At 42.8% G+C, this 16,897-nt stretch overlaps 1 protein-coding gene across 1 annotated transcript in view; it reads right to left on the bottom strand.

Moving 5' to 3' along the window:
- The window catches only part of LOC147979366 (uncharacterized), a 28,465-nt gene extending 11,785 nt beyond the window's left edge, over positions 1–16,680 (bottom strand). The window contains exon 1 of the mRNA XM_087515169.1: positions 15,390–16,680. Within this exon, the coding sequence (XP_087371295.1) occupies positions 15,390–16,680 (1,291 nt within the window). The remainder of the gene's footprint in view (positions 1–15,389) is intronic.
- Between the last annotated feature and the right edge of the window lie 217 nt (positions 16,681–16,897).

Here is a 16,897-nt window from a genome sequence, read left to right as displayed (position 1 = left end):
GTGTGAACACGTTTGGTAAAGGTAGCGATGAGAGGCCATGTAGGAGTACATGGTGGGTGGTCTCATTGGAACCGTCCCTAAGCACTGAGTTCTGTGTATGTTGTCCAAGTCCAGTTACTACCACACATTGGGTTCCGGTTATCCGGCCCCTCTCGGCTTATTAATCCACTTGATCTCTGTCCAGGAGTTGCAACTAGTTTCTGGCGTTTGTAGGTAGTGCTACTTGTCTACCAGGTGGTGTCCGACGGGACGGGCTTGGGATAGACTAGGCACCGTGGCACGGTGTACCAAATGGCACCCAGATGGTGGGCTTGGGAACCCTGCACACATCATTTGGGGCCGTGAGCGACACCCTGGCCGGATCTCCTTGCGGATGGAACCCGAATAGGCGATAAACCTGGACGAGAGACTTGTGTGGTTAGTCAGGTCGTGGCCGACACCCTCGCCCGGCTTCCGCTTGAAGGTTGCCGAGGTACATGACATGTACAGGGCTATAAGTGGCGAGAGCGTGTGTGAAGAAGTACACCCCTGCAGGGTCAACATTATCTATTCGAATAGCCGTTTTCCTCGGATATGGAAACTTGGAGGACTTATATAGTACATAGACAACTTGAAGTGGATACCCTAAAATCCGCAAGATAAGCGTGAGTGCTATGGATGGCCTTCTCGTAGGGAGACGGGAACGGATCCATAGTGGAGTATTGATATGGTGAATATGTGGACTCGTGTGCGTCCTCTCACCTCAAAGAAGTTTCTGATACTCGTAGTATAGGTTAGCCACCGAGTCAAAGCTGGCTTGCTGCTATTAAAACTCCACCACCACTGGTAGAAAAAGGGCCTTTAGTCCCGGTTCTGGAACCGGGACTAAAGTGTCGGTACTAATGCCCTGACCCTTTAGTCCCGGTTCAATCCAGAACCGGGACTAAAGGCCCTCCACGTGGCCGGTCCACCTTTAGTCCCGATTGGTAACACCAACCGGTACTAAAGGAAATTCCCTTAAAAAAATTGAATTTTTTTTGAATTTTTTTTTGAATTTTTTTATTTTCAAATTTCTGAATTATTTTAACCTCTAATCTCTAATCACCCCTCATCACTGCTCAACTTAATCTCTAGTCACCCCTCATCATTCCAAATCATCTCACTTCCCGAACGGTCACCCATCCTCTCACTACTCCAGCCTAAGCACGCTCAACTTCTGGGTTCTATTCTCCCTCGTTTCCAAGTCTGCACTTGTTGTTTTCCTGACAATAGTAAGATGTCAATCCTATTAACCCTCAGGAATTTAGCTTGAGCATGAAGTCACATATTTCACTATTTGAGTTTAAAACTATTGTTCTAAAAAACAATAATTTTTTAGTAACACTAATATTTTTGAATAAGTAGTTTGACCATTGTTTGACCACAGTTTGACCATAGTTTGACCAGATTTGACCAAAATTCAAAAAAGGTGAAATAATTATTTAATAACACTAATATTCTTGAATAATTATTTAGTAACACTAATACTTCTTGAATAAGTATTTAAAAAAACTAAAATTTAAAAAAACTGAAATTTGAGCATAACTTTTTTTCCTTTTGGAATCTGAGGATTCTAGAAATTTGCAAAAGTTATGCCCATTTTACAAATTCCAGAGAGATTTTGTAAATAAAGTCGAAATTCATATTTGTAAATTTTCCCAACAACTAGACCACATATCACATGTGAAACTTATTTTCTTTTATTTTTTTTAAACTGAAAAGGCGATCCACGGGGGGGGGGTATAGTTTGAAAATGGGACCTTTAGTACCGGTTCGTGGCATGAACCGGGACTAAAGGTCTCATCCCCATTAGTCCCGGTTCGTGCCTCAAACCGGGACTAAAGGTCTAATCTTTACTCCCAGTTTGTGGCACGAACCGGGACCAATGGTTGTCGGCCAGGAGCGAGGCCCATTGGTCCCGGTTCATCCCACCAACCGGGACCAAAAGGTCTAGATGAACTGGGACTAATGCCTTAGCCGCACGAACCGGGACCAATGCTCACATTAGTCCCGGTTCTAGACTGAACCGGGACTAATGGGTTGAGCCGGCCTGGACCATAGCCCTGTTTTCTACTAGTGCACCCCCTTTGTTGATAATGTTGCATATGTAGATAGTTCTGATGTAAGACTTGCTGAGTACCTTCGTACTCACGTTTGCTTATTTATGTTTTGCAGTTTGTTACACTAGTGACTTCGATGACTAGCTTGTATCCCAGCTACGATCTTGTACCCTTGGGAGGGTCGTGTTTAGTCAGGCTTCTTAGTCTTTTCCTTTTGTAGTTGTCTGTACTCAGACATGTAATGCTCCCGTTGCATGTATGCTCTGAATGATGGGTCATGACACCCCTGTTTGTATTGAATGCTATGTGGCTCTTCTGGGCCTTTATCTATATGAGTTTGAGTTATGTTGTGATGCCATGTTGTACAGCACATACTTGCATGTTATGCGTACGTGTAACATGTATTGCTATGTGTGGGATCCAACAACCTAGTTGTGTATCCCTGGTAGCCTCTCTTATGGGGAAATGTAGTCTTGTGCTTCCATGAGCCATAGTAGTCCGCTACAGCCCGGTTCACCGGAGTCCTGCTAGCCCAGCACTACTGCTTCGGAACACTTGACTGGCCGGCATGTGATTCACTTCGTTCCTGCGTCTGTCCCTTCGGGGAAATGTCACGCGGTGACATCCGGAGTCCTGCCTAGCCTGCTATAGCCCGGGTTCCCTGAGTCCTGTTAGCCCAGTGCTACAACCCGGATTCATACGCTGTTGACCGACATCCTCGAGGTTGATTCATGTATGTCTGTCCCTGTAAGTTAGTGCCACTTTGGGTTCACGACTAGTCATGTTGGCCTGGGTTCTCTGTCATATGGATGCTAGTGACACTATCATATACGTGAGCCAAAAGGCGCAAACGGTCCTGTGCTAGGTAAGGTGGCACCCGTGGGAATAGTGTGCGTGAGGCCGCAAAGTGATATGAAGTGTTAAATGCTAGATCGGTGTGACTTAGGATCGGGGTCCCGACACCTAACCCTAACGAAATCAGTCCCACCGAGTTGACATGTCGGTCCCACCGAGAATCCTAACATTCACATTTTGAACTAAATCGGTCTGACCGAGTTTCATGATTCGGTCCCACCGAGTTTGGTGATTTGTGTGTAACGGTTAGTTTTGTGCGGAGTCTATAAATACCCCTCCACCCACTCTTCATTCATGGAGAGAGCCATCAGAACATGCCTACACTTCCAATACATATTTTCTGAGAGAGAACCACCTACACTTGTGTTGAGGTCAAGATATTCCATTCCAACCACATAAATCTTGATCTCTACCGTTCCCCAAGTTTCTTTCCACTCAAATCTTATTTCTACCAAATCCAATCCTATGAGAGAGAGTTGAGTGTTGGGGAGACTATCATTTGAAGAATAAGAGCAAGGAGTTCATCATCAACACACAGTTTGTTACTTCTTGGAGAGTGGTGTCTCCTGGATTGGCTAGGTGTCACTTGGGAGCCTCTAACAAGATTGTGGAGTTGAACCAAGGAGTTTGTAAGGCCAAGGAGATCGCCTACTTGGTGAAGATCTACCCTAGTGAGGCAAGTCCTTCGTGGGCGATGGCCATGGTGGGATAGACAAGGTTTCTTCTTCGTGGACCCTTCGTGGGTGTAGCCCTCTATGGACTCGCGAAACCGTTACCCTTCGTGGGTTGAAGTCTCCATCAACGTGGATGTACGATAGCACCACCTATCGGAACCACGCCAAAAATCTCCGTGTCAACATTGCGTTTGCTCCATCAAACTCCTCCCTTTACCCTCATATGCAATTTTTTTACGTTTCGCTGCTATACTCTTAGAATTGCATGTGTAGGTTGATTACTTGTTTGTGCTAAGTTGCTAAAATCTTCCAAGAACTAAAATTGGGAAAAGGCTAGATTTTTATTTGGTCAAGTAGTCTAATCACCCCCCTCTAGACATACTTTCGATCCTACAAGTGGTATCAGAGCTTTGGTCTCCATTTGCCTTGATTTCCATAGCTTTTGGTGGTCATAGCCTTGGTTTCACAACCTAGGAGAGTATGGCGTCCAGCGAGGAAAATTACCTCCGTAGAGGTCCTTACTTTGATGGTACAAATTTTGCTAGTTGGAAGCATAAGATGAAAATGCATATTCTTGGACATAACCCCGCCGTTTGGGCTATTGTGTGTGTTGGCTTGCAAGGTGAATTGTTTGATGGGAGAGAACAAACCATGAAGCTGATAACCCACAAGTATAGGGGATCGCAACAGTTTTTGAGGGTAGATTATTCAACCCAAATTTATTGATTCGACACAAGGGGAGCCAAAGAATATTCTCAAGTATTAGTAGCTGAGTTGTCAATTCAACCACACCTGGAAACTTAATATCTGCAGCAAAGTATTTAGTAGCAAAGTAATATGATAGTAGTGGTAATGGTAGCAAAAGGTAATTATAACAAAAGTAATGTTTTTGGTATTTTGTAGTGATTGTAACAATAGCACTGGAAAAGTAAATAAGCGGAGATCAATATATGGAAAGGTCGTAGGCAATGGATCAGTGATAGAGAATAATGCCGGATGTGGTTCATCATGTAACAGTCATAACCGAGGGTGACACAGAACTAGCTCCAATTCATCAATGTAATGTAGGCATGTATTCTGAATATAGTCATACGTGCTTATGGAAAATAATTTGCATGACATCTTTTGTCCTAGCCTCCTGTGGCAGCGGGGTCCTAGCGGAAACTAAGGGATATTAAGGCCTCCTTTTAATAGAGTACCGGACCAAAGCATTAACACATAGTGAATACATGAACTCCTCAAACTACGGTCATCACTGGGAGTGGTCCCAATTATTGTCACTTCGGGGTTGCCGGATCATAACACATAGTAGGTGACTATAGACATGCAAGATAGGATCAAGAACTCACATATATTCATGAAAACATAATAGGTTCTGATCTAAAATCATGGCACTCGGGCCCTAGTGACAAGCATTAAGCATAGCAAAGTCATAGCAACATCAATCTCAGAACATAGTGGATACTAGGGATCAAACCCTAACAAAACTAACTCGATTACATGATAAATCTCATCCAACCCATCACTGTCCAGCAAGCCTACAATGGAATTACTCACGCACGGCGGTGAGCATCATGAAATTGGTGATAGAGGATGGTTGATGATGACGATGGAGATGGATTCCCCTCTCCGGAGCCCCAAACGGACTCCAGATCAGCCCTCCCGAGAGGTTTTAGGGCTTGGCGGGCTCCATATCGTAAAACACGATGAATCCTTCTCCTTTATTTTTTTCCCTGGAAGTGAATATATAGAGTTGGAGTTGAGGTTGGAGGAGCTCCAGGGGGCCCATGAGGTAGGGGGCGCGCCCAGGGGGGCAGGCGCGCCCCCACCCTAGTGGCTAGGGTGTGGGCCCCTGGTCTTGATGTTTTGCAAGTATTTTTTATTATTTCCAAAAAGACGCTCTGTGGAGTTTCAGGTCATTCCGAGAACTTTTGTTTCTACACATAAATAACACCATGGCAATTCTGCTGAAAACAGCGTCAGTCCGGGTTAGTTCCATTCAAATCATGCAAGTTAGAGTCCAAAATAAGGGCAAAAGTGTTTGGAAAAGTAGATACGATGGAGACGTATCAACTCCCCCAAGCTTAAACCTTTGCTTGTCCTCAAGCAATTCAGTTGATAAATTGAAAGTGATAAAGAAAAACTTTTACAAACTCTGTTTGCTCTTGTTGTTGTAAATATGTAAAGCCAGCCTTCAAGTTTTCAGCAAACATTGTAAACTAACCATATTGACAATAACGCATAGGTCTTATGTTTACTCATATCAATGGCATAATCAACTAGCGAGCAATAATAATAAATCTCGGATGACAACACTTTCTCAAAATAATCATAATATGATATAACAAGATGGTATCTCGCTAGCCCTTTCCGAGACCGCAAAACATAAATGCAGAGCACCTTTAAAGATCAAGGACTGACTAGACATTGTAATTCATGGTAAAAGAGATCCAGTCAAGTCATACTCAATGTAAACTAACAGTAATGAATGCAAATGATAGCGGTGCTCTCCAACTGTTGCTTTTTAATAAGAGGATGATGACTCAACATAAAAGTAAATAGATAGGCCCTTCGCAGAGGGAAGCAGGGATTTGTAGAGGTGCGAGAGCTCGATTTTTAAATAGATATGAATAATATTTTGAGCGGTATACTTTCATTGTCAACATAACAACCAAGAGATGGCGATATCTTCCATGCTACACACATTATAGGCGGTTCCCAAACAGAATGGTAAAGTTTATACTCCCCCTCCACCAACAAGCATCAATCCATGGCTTGCTCGAAACAACGAGTGCCTCCAACTAACAAGAGTCCCAGGGGGAGTTTTGTTTGCAATTATTTTGATTTTATTTGCATTAAGCATGGGACTGGGCATCCCAGTGACCAGCCATTTTCTCGTGAGTGAGGAGCGGAGTCCACTCCTCTTGAGAATAACCCGCCTAACTTGGAAGATACTGACAACCCTAGTTGATACATGAGCTATTCGAGCATATAAAACAGGATATTTATTTGAAGTTTTAGAGTTTGGCACATACAAATTTACTTGGAACGGCAGGTAGATACCGTATATAGGTAGGTATGGTGGACTCATATGGAATAACTTTGGGGTTTATGGGATTGGATGCACAAACACTATTCCCGCTTAGTACAGGTGAAGGATAGAAAGAGACTGGGAAGCGACAACAGTCATGAACATGCATTAAAATTAATGAACACCGAATGCAAGCATGAGTAGGATATAATGCACCATGAACATAAATATCGTAGAGGCTATGTTGATTTTGTTTCAACTACATGCGTGAACATGTGCCAAGTCAAGCCACTCAAATCGTTCAAAAGAGGATACCACCCTATCATACCACATCACAACCATTTTAATAGCATGTTGGCAGCAAGGTAAACCATTATAAGCTCCTAGCTAATTAAGCATGTCATAAGAAACTATAATCTCTAATTGTCATTGCAAACATGTTTATTCATAATAGGCTGAATTTGGAACGATGAACTAATCATATTTACAAAAACAAGAGAGGTCGAGTTCATACCAGCTTTTCTCATCTCAACCAGACCATCATATATCGTCATAATTGCCTTTCACTTGCACGACCGAACGATGTGGATAATAATAATAATAGTGCACGTGCATTGGACTAAGCTGGAATTTGCAAGCATTCAATAAACAAGAGAAGACAAGGCAGTATGGGCTCTTTTGTTAGATCAACAATAATGCTTATAAGAGCCACTTCAACAATTTAATCATGGTCTTCTCCTATCGACCCCCAAAGAAAAGAAAAGAAATAAAACTATTTACACGGGAAAGCTCCCAACAAGCAAAACAAGAACAGGAAATCATTTTGGATTTTCTTTTTAATTACTACTACAAGTGTGTAAAGTAAAACTAGCTAAAAGCTACAACTAATTTTTTGGTTTTTCTTAAGGTTTACTAAACACACAAGAAGAAAGCATAAAAAGGAAAATAAACTAGCATGGATGATACAATGAAAAGGTATGAGCACCGACTTCTAGCAATTAGTGTGTGAACATGAATGTAATGTCGGTGAGAAATACGTACTCCCCCAAGCTTGGGCTTTTGGCCTAAATTGGTCTAATGCCACGGATGGCCTGGCGCATATCCAAAGTTGTAGTTGGGATCGTACTGAGATGCAGCAGTCATTGCATCATGGGGTGCAGCATGGAGGCGAGCTATCTCAGCTCTCCTATTATACTCTTCCACCACCTCTCTGGTTATATAATATCTCCCCTTTGCCTAAAAATCACATAAAGTAGAAGCAGGGAGAGCGACGTGATAGGTGCATCGTCTGTCAAAGATTAGTCGGTACTGGAGGAACTGATCGTTCCTCTCAACAAACTGATGGCGAACCATAGCCTCATAATCCAAATAAGTAGGAGGCAACTCAATATCATCCTCACGTATGGTTATACCAAGAAAATTAGCTATGCGGGTTGCATAAATTCCACCAAAGAAATCTCCATTAAATCTATTAAGATGCAACCTACGTGTAACAATGGCTCCCAAATTATAAGATTTATCTCCTAACACAGCACTCCTAAGAATGCTGAGATCAGGGACACACATGTGACATGCTTCATCTTTACCGTTAATGCATCTACCTATGAAGAAAGCAAAATAATGTATAGTAGGAAAGTGAATGCTCCCTATGGTGGCTTGTGCTATATCTCTAGATTCCCGCATAGTTATACTACCAAGAAAATCTCTAAATTCAGATTTGCAAGGTTCACTAGTACTACCCCATTGTCGAAGTTTGCAAGCAGTGGTAAAGTCATCTAAGTCCATAGTGTAAGAATTTTCATAAAGATCAAACAAGACAGTTTGAGAATTATGTGAAGATGAAAATTCAAGCCTCCTCACAAAGGAGCTAGTGAGATTGTGGTACTGACGGCATTTTTCTTCCTCGAAGCTCACAAGATCAGTGTTACGCAAATATGCATTAAATTCTTCCTTAATTCCCGCTCGATCCATGAAGTCCTTCGAAGGACATTCACAAGGCCGCACTGGAACATCCCTTGGTGGCTCATCATCAGCATCACACATTGCAAGCCTGGGTCCTTGCTTCCTTGAAGGACCACCTTGGTACATTTTGCTAAACATATTTCTTCCTCCGAAAAATTTCTGAAATTTTTAGTAACTTCAAATAAAAGTAAACCAAACTCAACAAAATTGATAGCAACTACTCCTTCAAGTGCCTAGAGCCTATATCATGCATCAAAACTACTTTTGACCATGTAAATTTGACATGCAAGCTCAAGAACAGTGTCACCTAGGCAGCACAAATTTGCAATGAATAAAGCACTAGAACAAAAACTAATTGGACCAATGGAGGAGTCACATACCAAGGAACAATCCCCCCAAGCAGTTTTGTGAGAGGTGCTTTGAGAAAGGAGATCGAAAATGGCAGCAAATGAGCTTGGACTCGGATTTGAACTGGATAATGGTATTTATGGGAGGAAGAAGGAGTGTGTGGGTGCAGGAATAAGTGGAGGAGGTCCACCGTGGGCCCACGAGGTAGGGGGCGCGCCCAGGGGGGTAGGGCGCGCCCTCCACCCTCGTGCCCAGGTGGATGCCCCCTGCCGTGTTCTCAGTGCCAAATATTCTCAAATATTCTAGAAAAAATCATATTTAAATTTCAAGGCATTTGGAGAATTTTTATTTTTGGTGTATTTTTATATTGCACGGATAATTTAGATAACAGACAGAAAATACTATTTTTATTTTATTTAATATAAATAACAAAAAGTAAAAGAGGCGTACAGAGAGTTGTGTTTTCTAACTTCATCCATCTCATGATCATCAAAAGTGATCCATTAACAAGGTTGATCAAGTCTTGTTAACAAACTCATTCCGAATAACATGGAACTGGGGAATTTTCGAATAACACTAGGTTACCTCAACGGGGATATGCACATCCCCAACAATAAGAATATTATATTTCTTCTTGACAGTTGGAAGAGGAAATTCAAAACCTCCAAAAATAATCGATGGAATTTTTCCAATAGAATTGATACTTTGGACTTGAGGTTGTTTCCTCGGAAAGTGTACCGTATGCTCATTACCATTAACATGAAAAGTGACGTTGCCTTTGTTGCAATCAATAACAGCTCCTACAGTATTCAAAAAAGGTCTTCCAAGAATAATAGACATACTATCGTCCTCGGGAATATCAAGAATAACAAAGTCCGTTAAAATAGTAATGTTTGCAACCACAACAGGCACATCCTCACAAATGCTGACAGGTATGGTAGTTGATTTATCAGCCATTTGCAAAGATATTTCAGTAGGTGTCAACTTATTCAAATCAAGTCTACAATATAAAGAGAGAGGCATAACACTAACACCAGCTCCAAGATCACATAAAACAGTTTTAACATAGTTTCTTTTAATGGAGCATGGTATAGTGGGTACTCCTGGATCTCCTAACTTCTTAGGTATTCCACCCTTAAAAGTGTAATTAGCAAGCATGGTGGAAATATCAGCTTTTGGTATCTTTCTTTTATTAGTAACAATTTCTTTCATGTACTTAGAATAAGGATTCATTTTAAGCATATCAGTTAATCGCATACGCAAAAAGATAGGTCTAATCATTTCAGCAAAGTGCTCAAAATCCTCATCATCCTTTTTCTTGGATGGTTTGGGAGGAAAAGGCATCGGTTTCTGAACCCATGGTTCTCTTTCTTTACCATGCTTCCTAGCAAGAAAGTCTCTCTTATCATAGGGTTGATTCTTTGATTATGGGTTATCAAGATCAACGGCAGGTTCAATTTCTATATCATTATCATTGCAGGTTGAGCATCAACATGAACATTATCGTTAACATTATCACTAGTTTCAGGTTCGTTACCAGATTGTGTTTCAGCGTCAGAAATAGAAATATCATTTGGATTCTCAGGTGTTTCAGTAATAGGTTCATGTAACGCCCCGACACCGTTGCGCCAGGTGTCTTCTACTTATTCATTGTTGTTGCCTTGTCATTTGGTTGCGTGTCATGCATCTCATATCATGTCATCATGTGCATCTCATTTGCATACATGTTCGTCTCATGCATCCGAGCATTTTCCCCGTTGTTCGTTTTGCAATCCGGCGCTCCTATGTCCTCCGGCGTACCCCTCTTGTCTCTTTTCGTGTGCGGGTGTTAAACATTCTTGGAATGGACCGAGATTTGCCAAGCGGGCTTGGTTCACCACCGGTAGACCACCTATCAAGTTTCGTTCCATTTGGAGTCAGTTTGATACTCCAACGGTAAACCGGGGAACCGTAAAAGCCTCGTGTGTGTTGCAGCCCAACACCCCTCCAAAAGTGGCCCAATAACCCATCCTAACCCCCTCCATCCTCTCGGTCATTCGATCACGATCACGTGGCCGAAAACCGCTCCTCATTTAGACTCTCCTAGATCCCTCTACCTATATATATGTCGTCTCCCTTGAAATTTTCACGGATGAACCCTAACCCCGCTCCTCTCGCGCCGCCGGACATGTCCGCACCGCTCCCCCGCCGAATCACACGCCGCCACGCGTCCCATCCGGCCTCCCCACCGCCACGGCCCACGGAGCCCGCGCGAGGCCCGCCCGGGCCCGAGGCCCCGCGTCGCCACTCAGATCCCGCGCCGCCCGGCTCCCTCCATCGCCGATGGATGTAGCGCCGCCGCCTGCCACCTTGCCCCGCCGCAGTGCCACGCCTTGCCTTGCACCGACCACCGTCCGAGCTCGCCGGAGCATGAGCTCGTCGCCCCCGTCGACCCAGCGCTTCCCCGCCGCCGACTCGGGACGCCTCCGCCTCGATCCGAACCAAGGAGGGACCCCGGTGTCCGTCCGCTCCCGGATCCGGCGCTGCCACCGCGGATCCGGCCATCCCCGTCGCCGGAGCACCCGTGTACGCCGCCGCCGCCGTGCGGGATCGGGAGGAGCCCCGATCCACCATCGCCGTTGACCGCAACCCCACGCTGGGCCAGGCCTAGATTCCGCGCCCGTCGGCCCACTCTCCTTGCCCTCCTAACCGGGTTGAAGCCCAGGGTGAGCATCTGCTAAATCTCGCCCGAGCATCCTATATCTATCCTTCGCTTACCTTTTTTTTGCTAAGTCCCTAGATCCTGATATTTTTATGCCTCATTTGACCTATCATATCTCAGTGACCGTAGCTCCGGTTCATGTGCATGATATATCAAAATGTTCATCATGATGTGCTCTTCATTTCATTCCATTGTGCCATGCTTGTTTGAGTCCATCTTGATGCCCAAATGACTGTTTCGAGAGTGCTTCATAATGTGAGTTCCTGATTCTTATCAGATTATGAGCATTTGTCATTTTTGCCATGATTATTGTGTGCTGCATATGAGCTTGAGCTCTACATGTGTTTTGGGATATGCCATGCCATCTTTACAGGGGTGTATACCACGTATTTTTGTGATCAATGTGGTGACTAGCACATGCATGCAAAGTAACTCTCGTGATGTTGCTGATTTCAGGGACTTAGAATTTCACTAAGTCATTTCCCTGATGTTATTTTTATGCCATGTATTCATGTTGCTACAGAGGGATCCATGCTTCTTTTGTGTATGTTCAGTAAGGATGATTTTGACATATGGTTATGCTCTATCCATCCATGTCCTTTTTTGAATTTATGGAGTGCCCTAGCGTGACTCAATCTTGCTCTACTTCTGCTATAAAATGTTCCTGGCAGATTGTTTACGTGTTAATCAATTTTGCCAAGGTTGTTGTAGTTCATCCATGCATGCTATGAACTTGTTCTTGCTTTGTTTAGCTTCTTGAACATGTCTTATTACTGGTAGTATGCTTAGCTTGTCATGCAATGCCTTGTGTTGAGTGCATCGAGCTCGCAAACATGCCTTCATAATTTTGTTTATGCCATGTCCAGTTTTCTACTAAGTCTGAATCTGTTAACGAAACTTGCTATGTTTACATGGGTGCCATCATATCTTCTGATCCTTTTTGGCTTATGGTCAGTAAGGGACTTTTGTTATATGCTTTGACTAGATCCATGCCATGCCTTTTTTTGCTATGTTCTGTTCCTGTAGCATGTTGTTATCTTGCTCTAAACATTGCTTCCTGATGTTAATTCCTAACATGTTATTTTCACTAAGTCTGTGAAGCTGATATCTTTTGCACTTTTGCCATGCTTGTTTGAACCTGCTCTTGTGTGATTTAGCCGTAGCTTAGTGTTCATCTTTTGTCAAGCATCTTGAGTAGATCACTGCCATGTGCTTTGTTGCTATGTTGGAGTGCAGTAGCTTAGTTTCTTGTTGCATTCTAGATGGCATCATGATGTTAATCGCAGAATTGTGCCATTATTGTTTACTTGTCATTTGCAAACCGTGCATCCGGTTCCGGTGATCTTTATATCGATTTCGACCAAAATCAACTCATCTTTCCAACGGCACTCTTGGTTTGCCAAGTTGAGGCCTGGTTCAATCTTTCCTGTCTGAAGCCTGCATACGCATTGCATAGCATTCCGCATACCATGCCATGTTTTGCATCATGTTTCTTGAGCATTGCATCGTGGTTGATTGTGGTTTCTTTTGCTTGTGCTCTTGCTTTGGGTAGAGCCGGAGACAAGTTCGTGCTCGAGGAACCCGTTGAATACGCTTACGAGGATCAGGCTTTCGTCAACTCGGAGAACTTTGCAGGCAAGATGACCATACCCTCGAAATCACTTCTATCTTTGCTTGCTAGTTGCTCGCTCTATTGCTATGCCGCGATACCTACCACTTGCTATATCATGCCTCCCATATTGCCATGTCAAACCTCTAACCCACCTTGTCCTAGCAAACCATTGTTTGGCTATGTTACCGCTTTTCTCAGCCCCTCTTATAGCGTTGCCAGTTGCAGGTGAAGATGGAGTTTGTTCCATGTTTGGAACATGGATATGTTGGGATATCACAATATCTCTTATTAATTAATGCATCTATATACTTGGTAAAGGGTGGAAGGCTCGGCCTTATGCCTGGTGTTTTGTTCCACTCTTGCCACCCTAGTTTCCGTCATACCGGTGTTATGTTCCTTGATTTTGCGTTCCTTACACGGTTGGGTGTTATGGGGACCCCTTGACAGTTCACTTTGAATAAAAATCCTCCAGCAAGGCCCAACCTTGGTTTTACCATTTGCCTCACCACCACCTACCCTTCGCTCGGGTCGGCCGGCTCGAGGGTCATCTTTATTTTAGCCCCCCCGGGCCAGTGCTTGTCCAAGTGTTGGTCCGAACCGAGCCGCCTGCGGGGCCACCTCGGGGAAACTCGAGGTCTGGTTTTACTCATAGCTTGTCTCATCCGGTGTTGCCCTGAGAACGAGATATGTGCAACTCCAATCGAGATGTCGGCACATCGGGCGGTCTTGCTGGTTTTGTTTTACCATTGTCGAAATGTCTTGTAACCGGGATTCTAAGTCTGATCGGGTCTTCCTGGGAGAAGGAATATCCTTCGTTGACCGTGAGAGCTTGTGATGGGCTAAGTTGGGACACCCCTGCGGGGTTTTGAAATTTCGAAAGTCGTGCCCGTGGTTATGGGTAGATGGGAATTTGTTAATGTCCGGTTGTAGAGAACTTGAAACTTAACTTAATTAAAATGCATCAACCGCGTGTGTAGCCGTGATGGTCTCTTCTCGGCGGAGTCCGGGAAGTGAACACGGTTTTGGAGTTATATTTGAACGTAAGTAGTTTCAGGATCACTTCTTGATCACTTCTAGTTCATGACCGTGCTTTGCTTCTCTTCTCGCTCTCATTTGCGTAAGTTAGCCACCATATATGCTAGTGCTTGCTGCAGCTCCACCTCACTACCTTTTCCTACCCATAAGCTTAAATAGTCTTGATCACGAGGGTGTGAGATTGCTGAGTCCCCATGACTCATAGATTACTTCCAAAACCAGTTTTCAGGTGCCGATGATTCCAGTGCAGGTGACGTAGCCGAGCTCGAGTGGGAGCTCAATGAAGATCGTGTTCGTTGTGTTGTTTCGTTTCCAGTTGATCAGTAGTGGAGCCCAGTCAGGGCGATCGGGGATCTATGCATTAGGGGTTGTCTTTCTTTATTTGGTTCCATAGTCGGACCTTGTTTGTATTCTAGATGATGTAATGCTATATTTATGTATTGTGTGAAGTGGCGATTGTAAGCCAACTCTTTATCCCTTCTTATTCAGTACATGGGATGTGTAAAGATTACTCCTCTTGCGACATGTCTACTATGCAGTTATGCCTCTAAGTCGTGCTCCGACACGTGGGAGATATAGCCGCATCGTGGGTGTTATAGTTCACTAGAAGCATGCAAAATCCTATCATTTTTCTTTTTCTTCCTTTTAGAAGGACTAGGTGCATCTATATTATTTCTCTGAGAATCTTGCTCAATTCTCTTAGGGTGGTCTCCAGGATACAAAGGTTCCTGAGTCATCTTACCACCTCTAGTCATAACTCTAACAACATTATCATTATTCTTACTATTCAATTCATTGAGCAAATCATTTTGAGCTTTAAGTACTTGTTCTACTTGAGTGGTAACCATAGAAGCATGTTTACTAATAAGTTTAAGTTCGCCTTTGACATTAGCCATATAATCACCCAAGTGCTCAAGCATATCAGCACTTCATTTTAATTCTCTACCAAAATAAGCATTGAAGTCTTCTTGCTTAACCATAAATTTATCAAACTCATCTAAGCATGGGCTAGCAAACTTAGTAAATGGGATTTCAGCTTTATCATATCTATAGAGAGAATTTACCTTTACTACCTGTGTCGGGTTATCAAGACCATGTATTTCTTTAGTAGAAGATGGATTAAAATTATGCATTTCTTTGACAGGCGGTAAAATAAGACCATGTATTTCTTCAATAGGAGGTAAATTCTTAACATCTTCAACTTTAATACCCTTTTCTTTCATGGATTTCTTTGCCTCTTGCATATCTTCTGGACTGAGAAATAGAACACCTCTCTTCTTCGGAGTTGGTTTAGGAATAGGCTCAGGAAATGTCCAATTATTTTCATTAGTCAACATATTATTTAATAGAATTTCAGCTTCATCCGGTGTTCTTTCCCTGAAAACAGAACCAACACAACTATCCAGGTAATCTCTGGAAGCATCGGTTAGTCCATTATAAAAGATATCAAGTATTTGACTTTTCTTAAGAGGATGATCAGGCAAAGCATTAAGTAATTGGAGAAGCCTCCCCCAAGCTTGTGGGTGACTCTCTTCTTCAATTTGCACAAAATTATATATGTCCCTTAAGGCAGCTTGTTTCTTATGAGCAGGGAAATATTTAGCAGAGAAGTAATAAATTATATCCTGTGGACTACACACACAACTAGGATCAAGAGAATTAAACCATATCTTAGCATCACCCTTTAATGAGAAAGGAAATATTTTAAGGATATAAAAGTAGCGAGTTCTCTCATCATTAGTGAACAGGGTAGCTATATCATTTAATTTAGTAAGATGTGCCACAACAGTTTCAGTTTCATAGCCATAAAAAGGATCAGATTCAACCAAAGTAATTATATCAGGATCAACAGAAAATTCATACTCCTTATCAGTAACACAGATAGGTGAAGTAGCAAAAGTAGGGTCAAGTTTCATTCTAGCATTAAGGGATTGTTGCTTCCATTTAGCTAATAACCTCTTTAGATCATATCTATCATTGCAAGCAAGAATAGCTCTAGCAGATTCTTCATCTAGAACATAACCCTCAGGCACAATAGGTAATTCATATTTATTAGGGGGAGAGTCTTCATCATCACTTTCATCAATATTATCAGTTTCAATAATTTCATTCTCTCTAACCCTAGCAAGTTGTTCATCAAGAAATTCACCAAGTGGCATAGTAGTATCAAGCATAGAAGTAGTTTCATCATAAGTATCATGCATAGCAGAAGTGGCATCATCAATAATATGCGACATATCAGAATCATTAGCAGAAGCAGGTTTAGGTGTCGCAAGCTTACTCAAAACAGAAGGTGAATCAAGTGCAGAGCTAGATGGCAGTTCCTTACCTCCCCATGTAGTTGAGGGATAAATCTTGGTTCTTGGATCTTTAAACTTCTTCATAATGATAAGCAGATATAAATCCCAAGTGACTCAAAGAATAGAGCTATGCTCCCCGGCAACGGCGCCAGAAAATAGTCTTGATAACCCACAAGTATAGGGGATCCAACAGTTTTTGAGGGTAGAGTATTCAACCCAAATTTATTGATTCGACACAAGGGGAGCCAAAGAATATTCTCAAGTATTAGCAGCTGAGTTGTCAATTCAACCACACCTGGAA

This window comes from Triticum urartu, chromosome 3A, assembly GCF_056163025.1.
Source record: "Triticum urartu cultivar PI428250 chromosome 3A, HENAU_Tu73, whole genome shotgun sequence".
In the NCBI taxonomy this organism is placed as follows: Eukaryota; Viridiplantae; Streptophyta; class Magnoliopsida; order Poales; family Poaceae; genus Triticum; species Triticum urartu.
The sequence above is the reverse complement of the archived record's forward strand: the minus strand, read 5'-3'. Positions and strand labels throughout refer to the sequence as shown.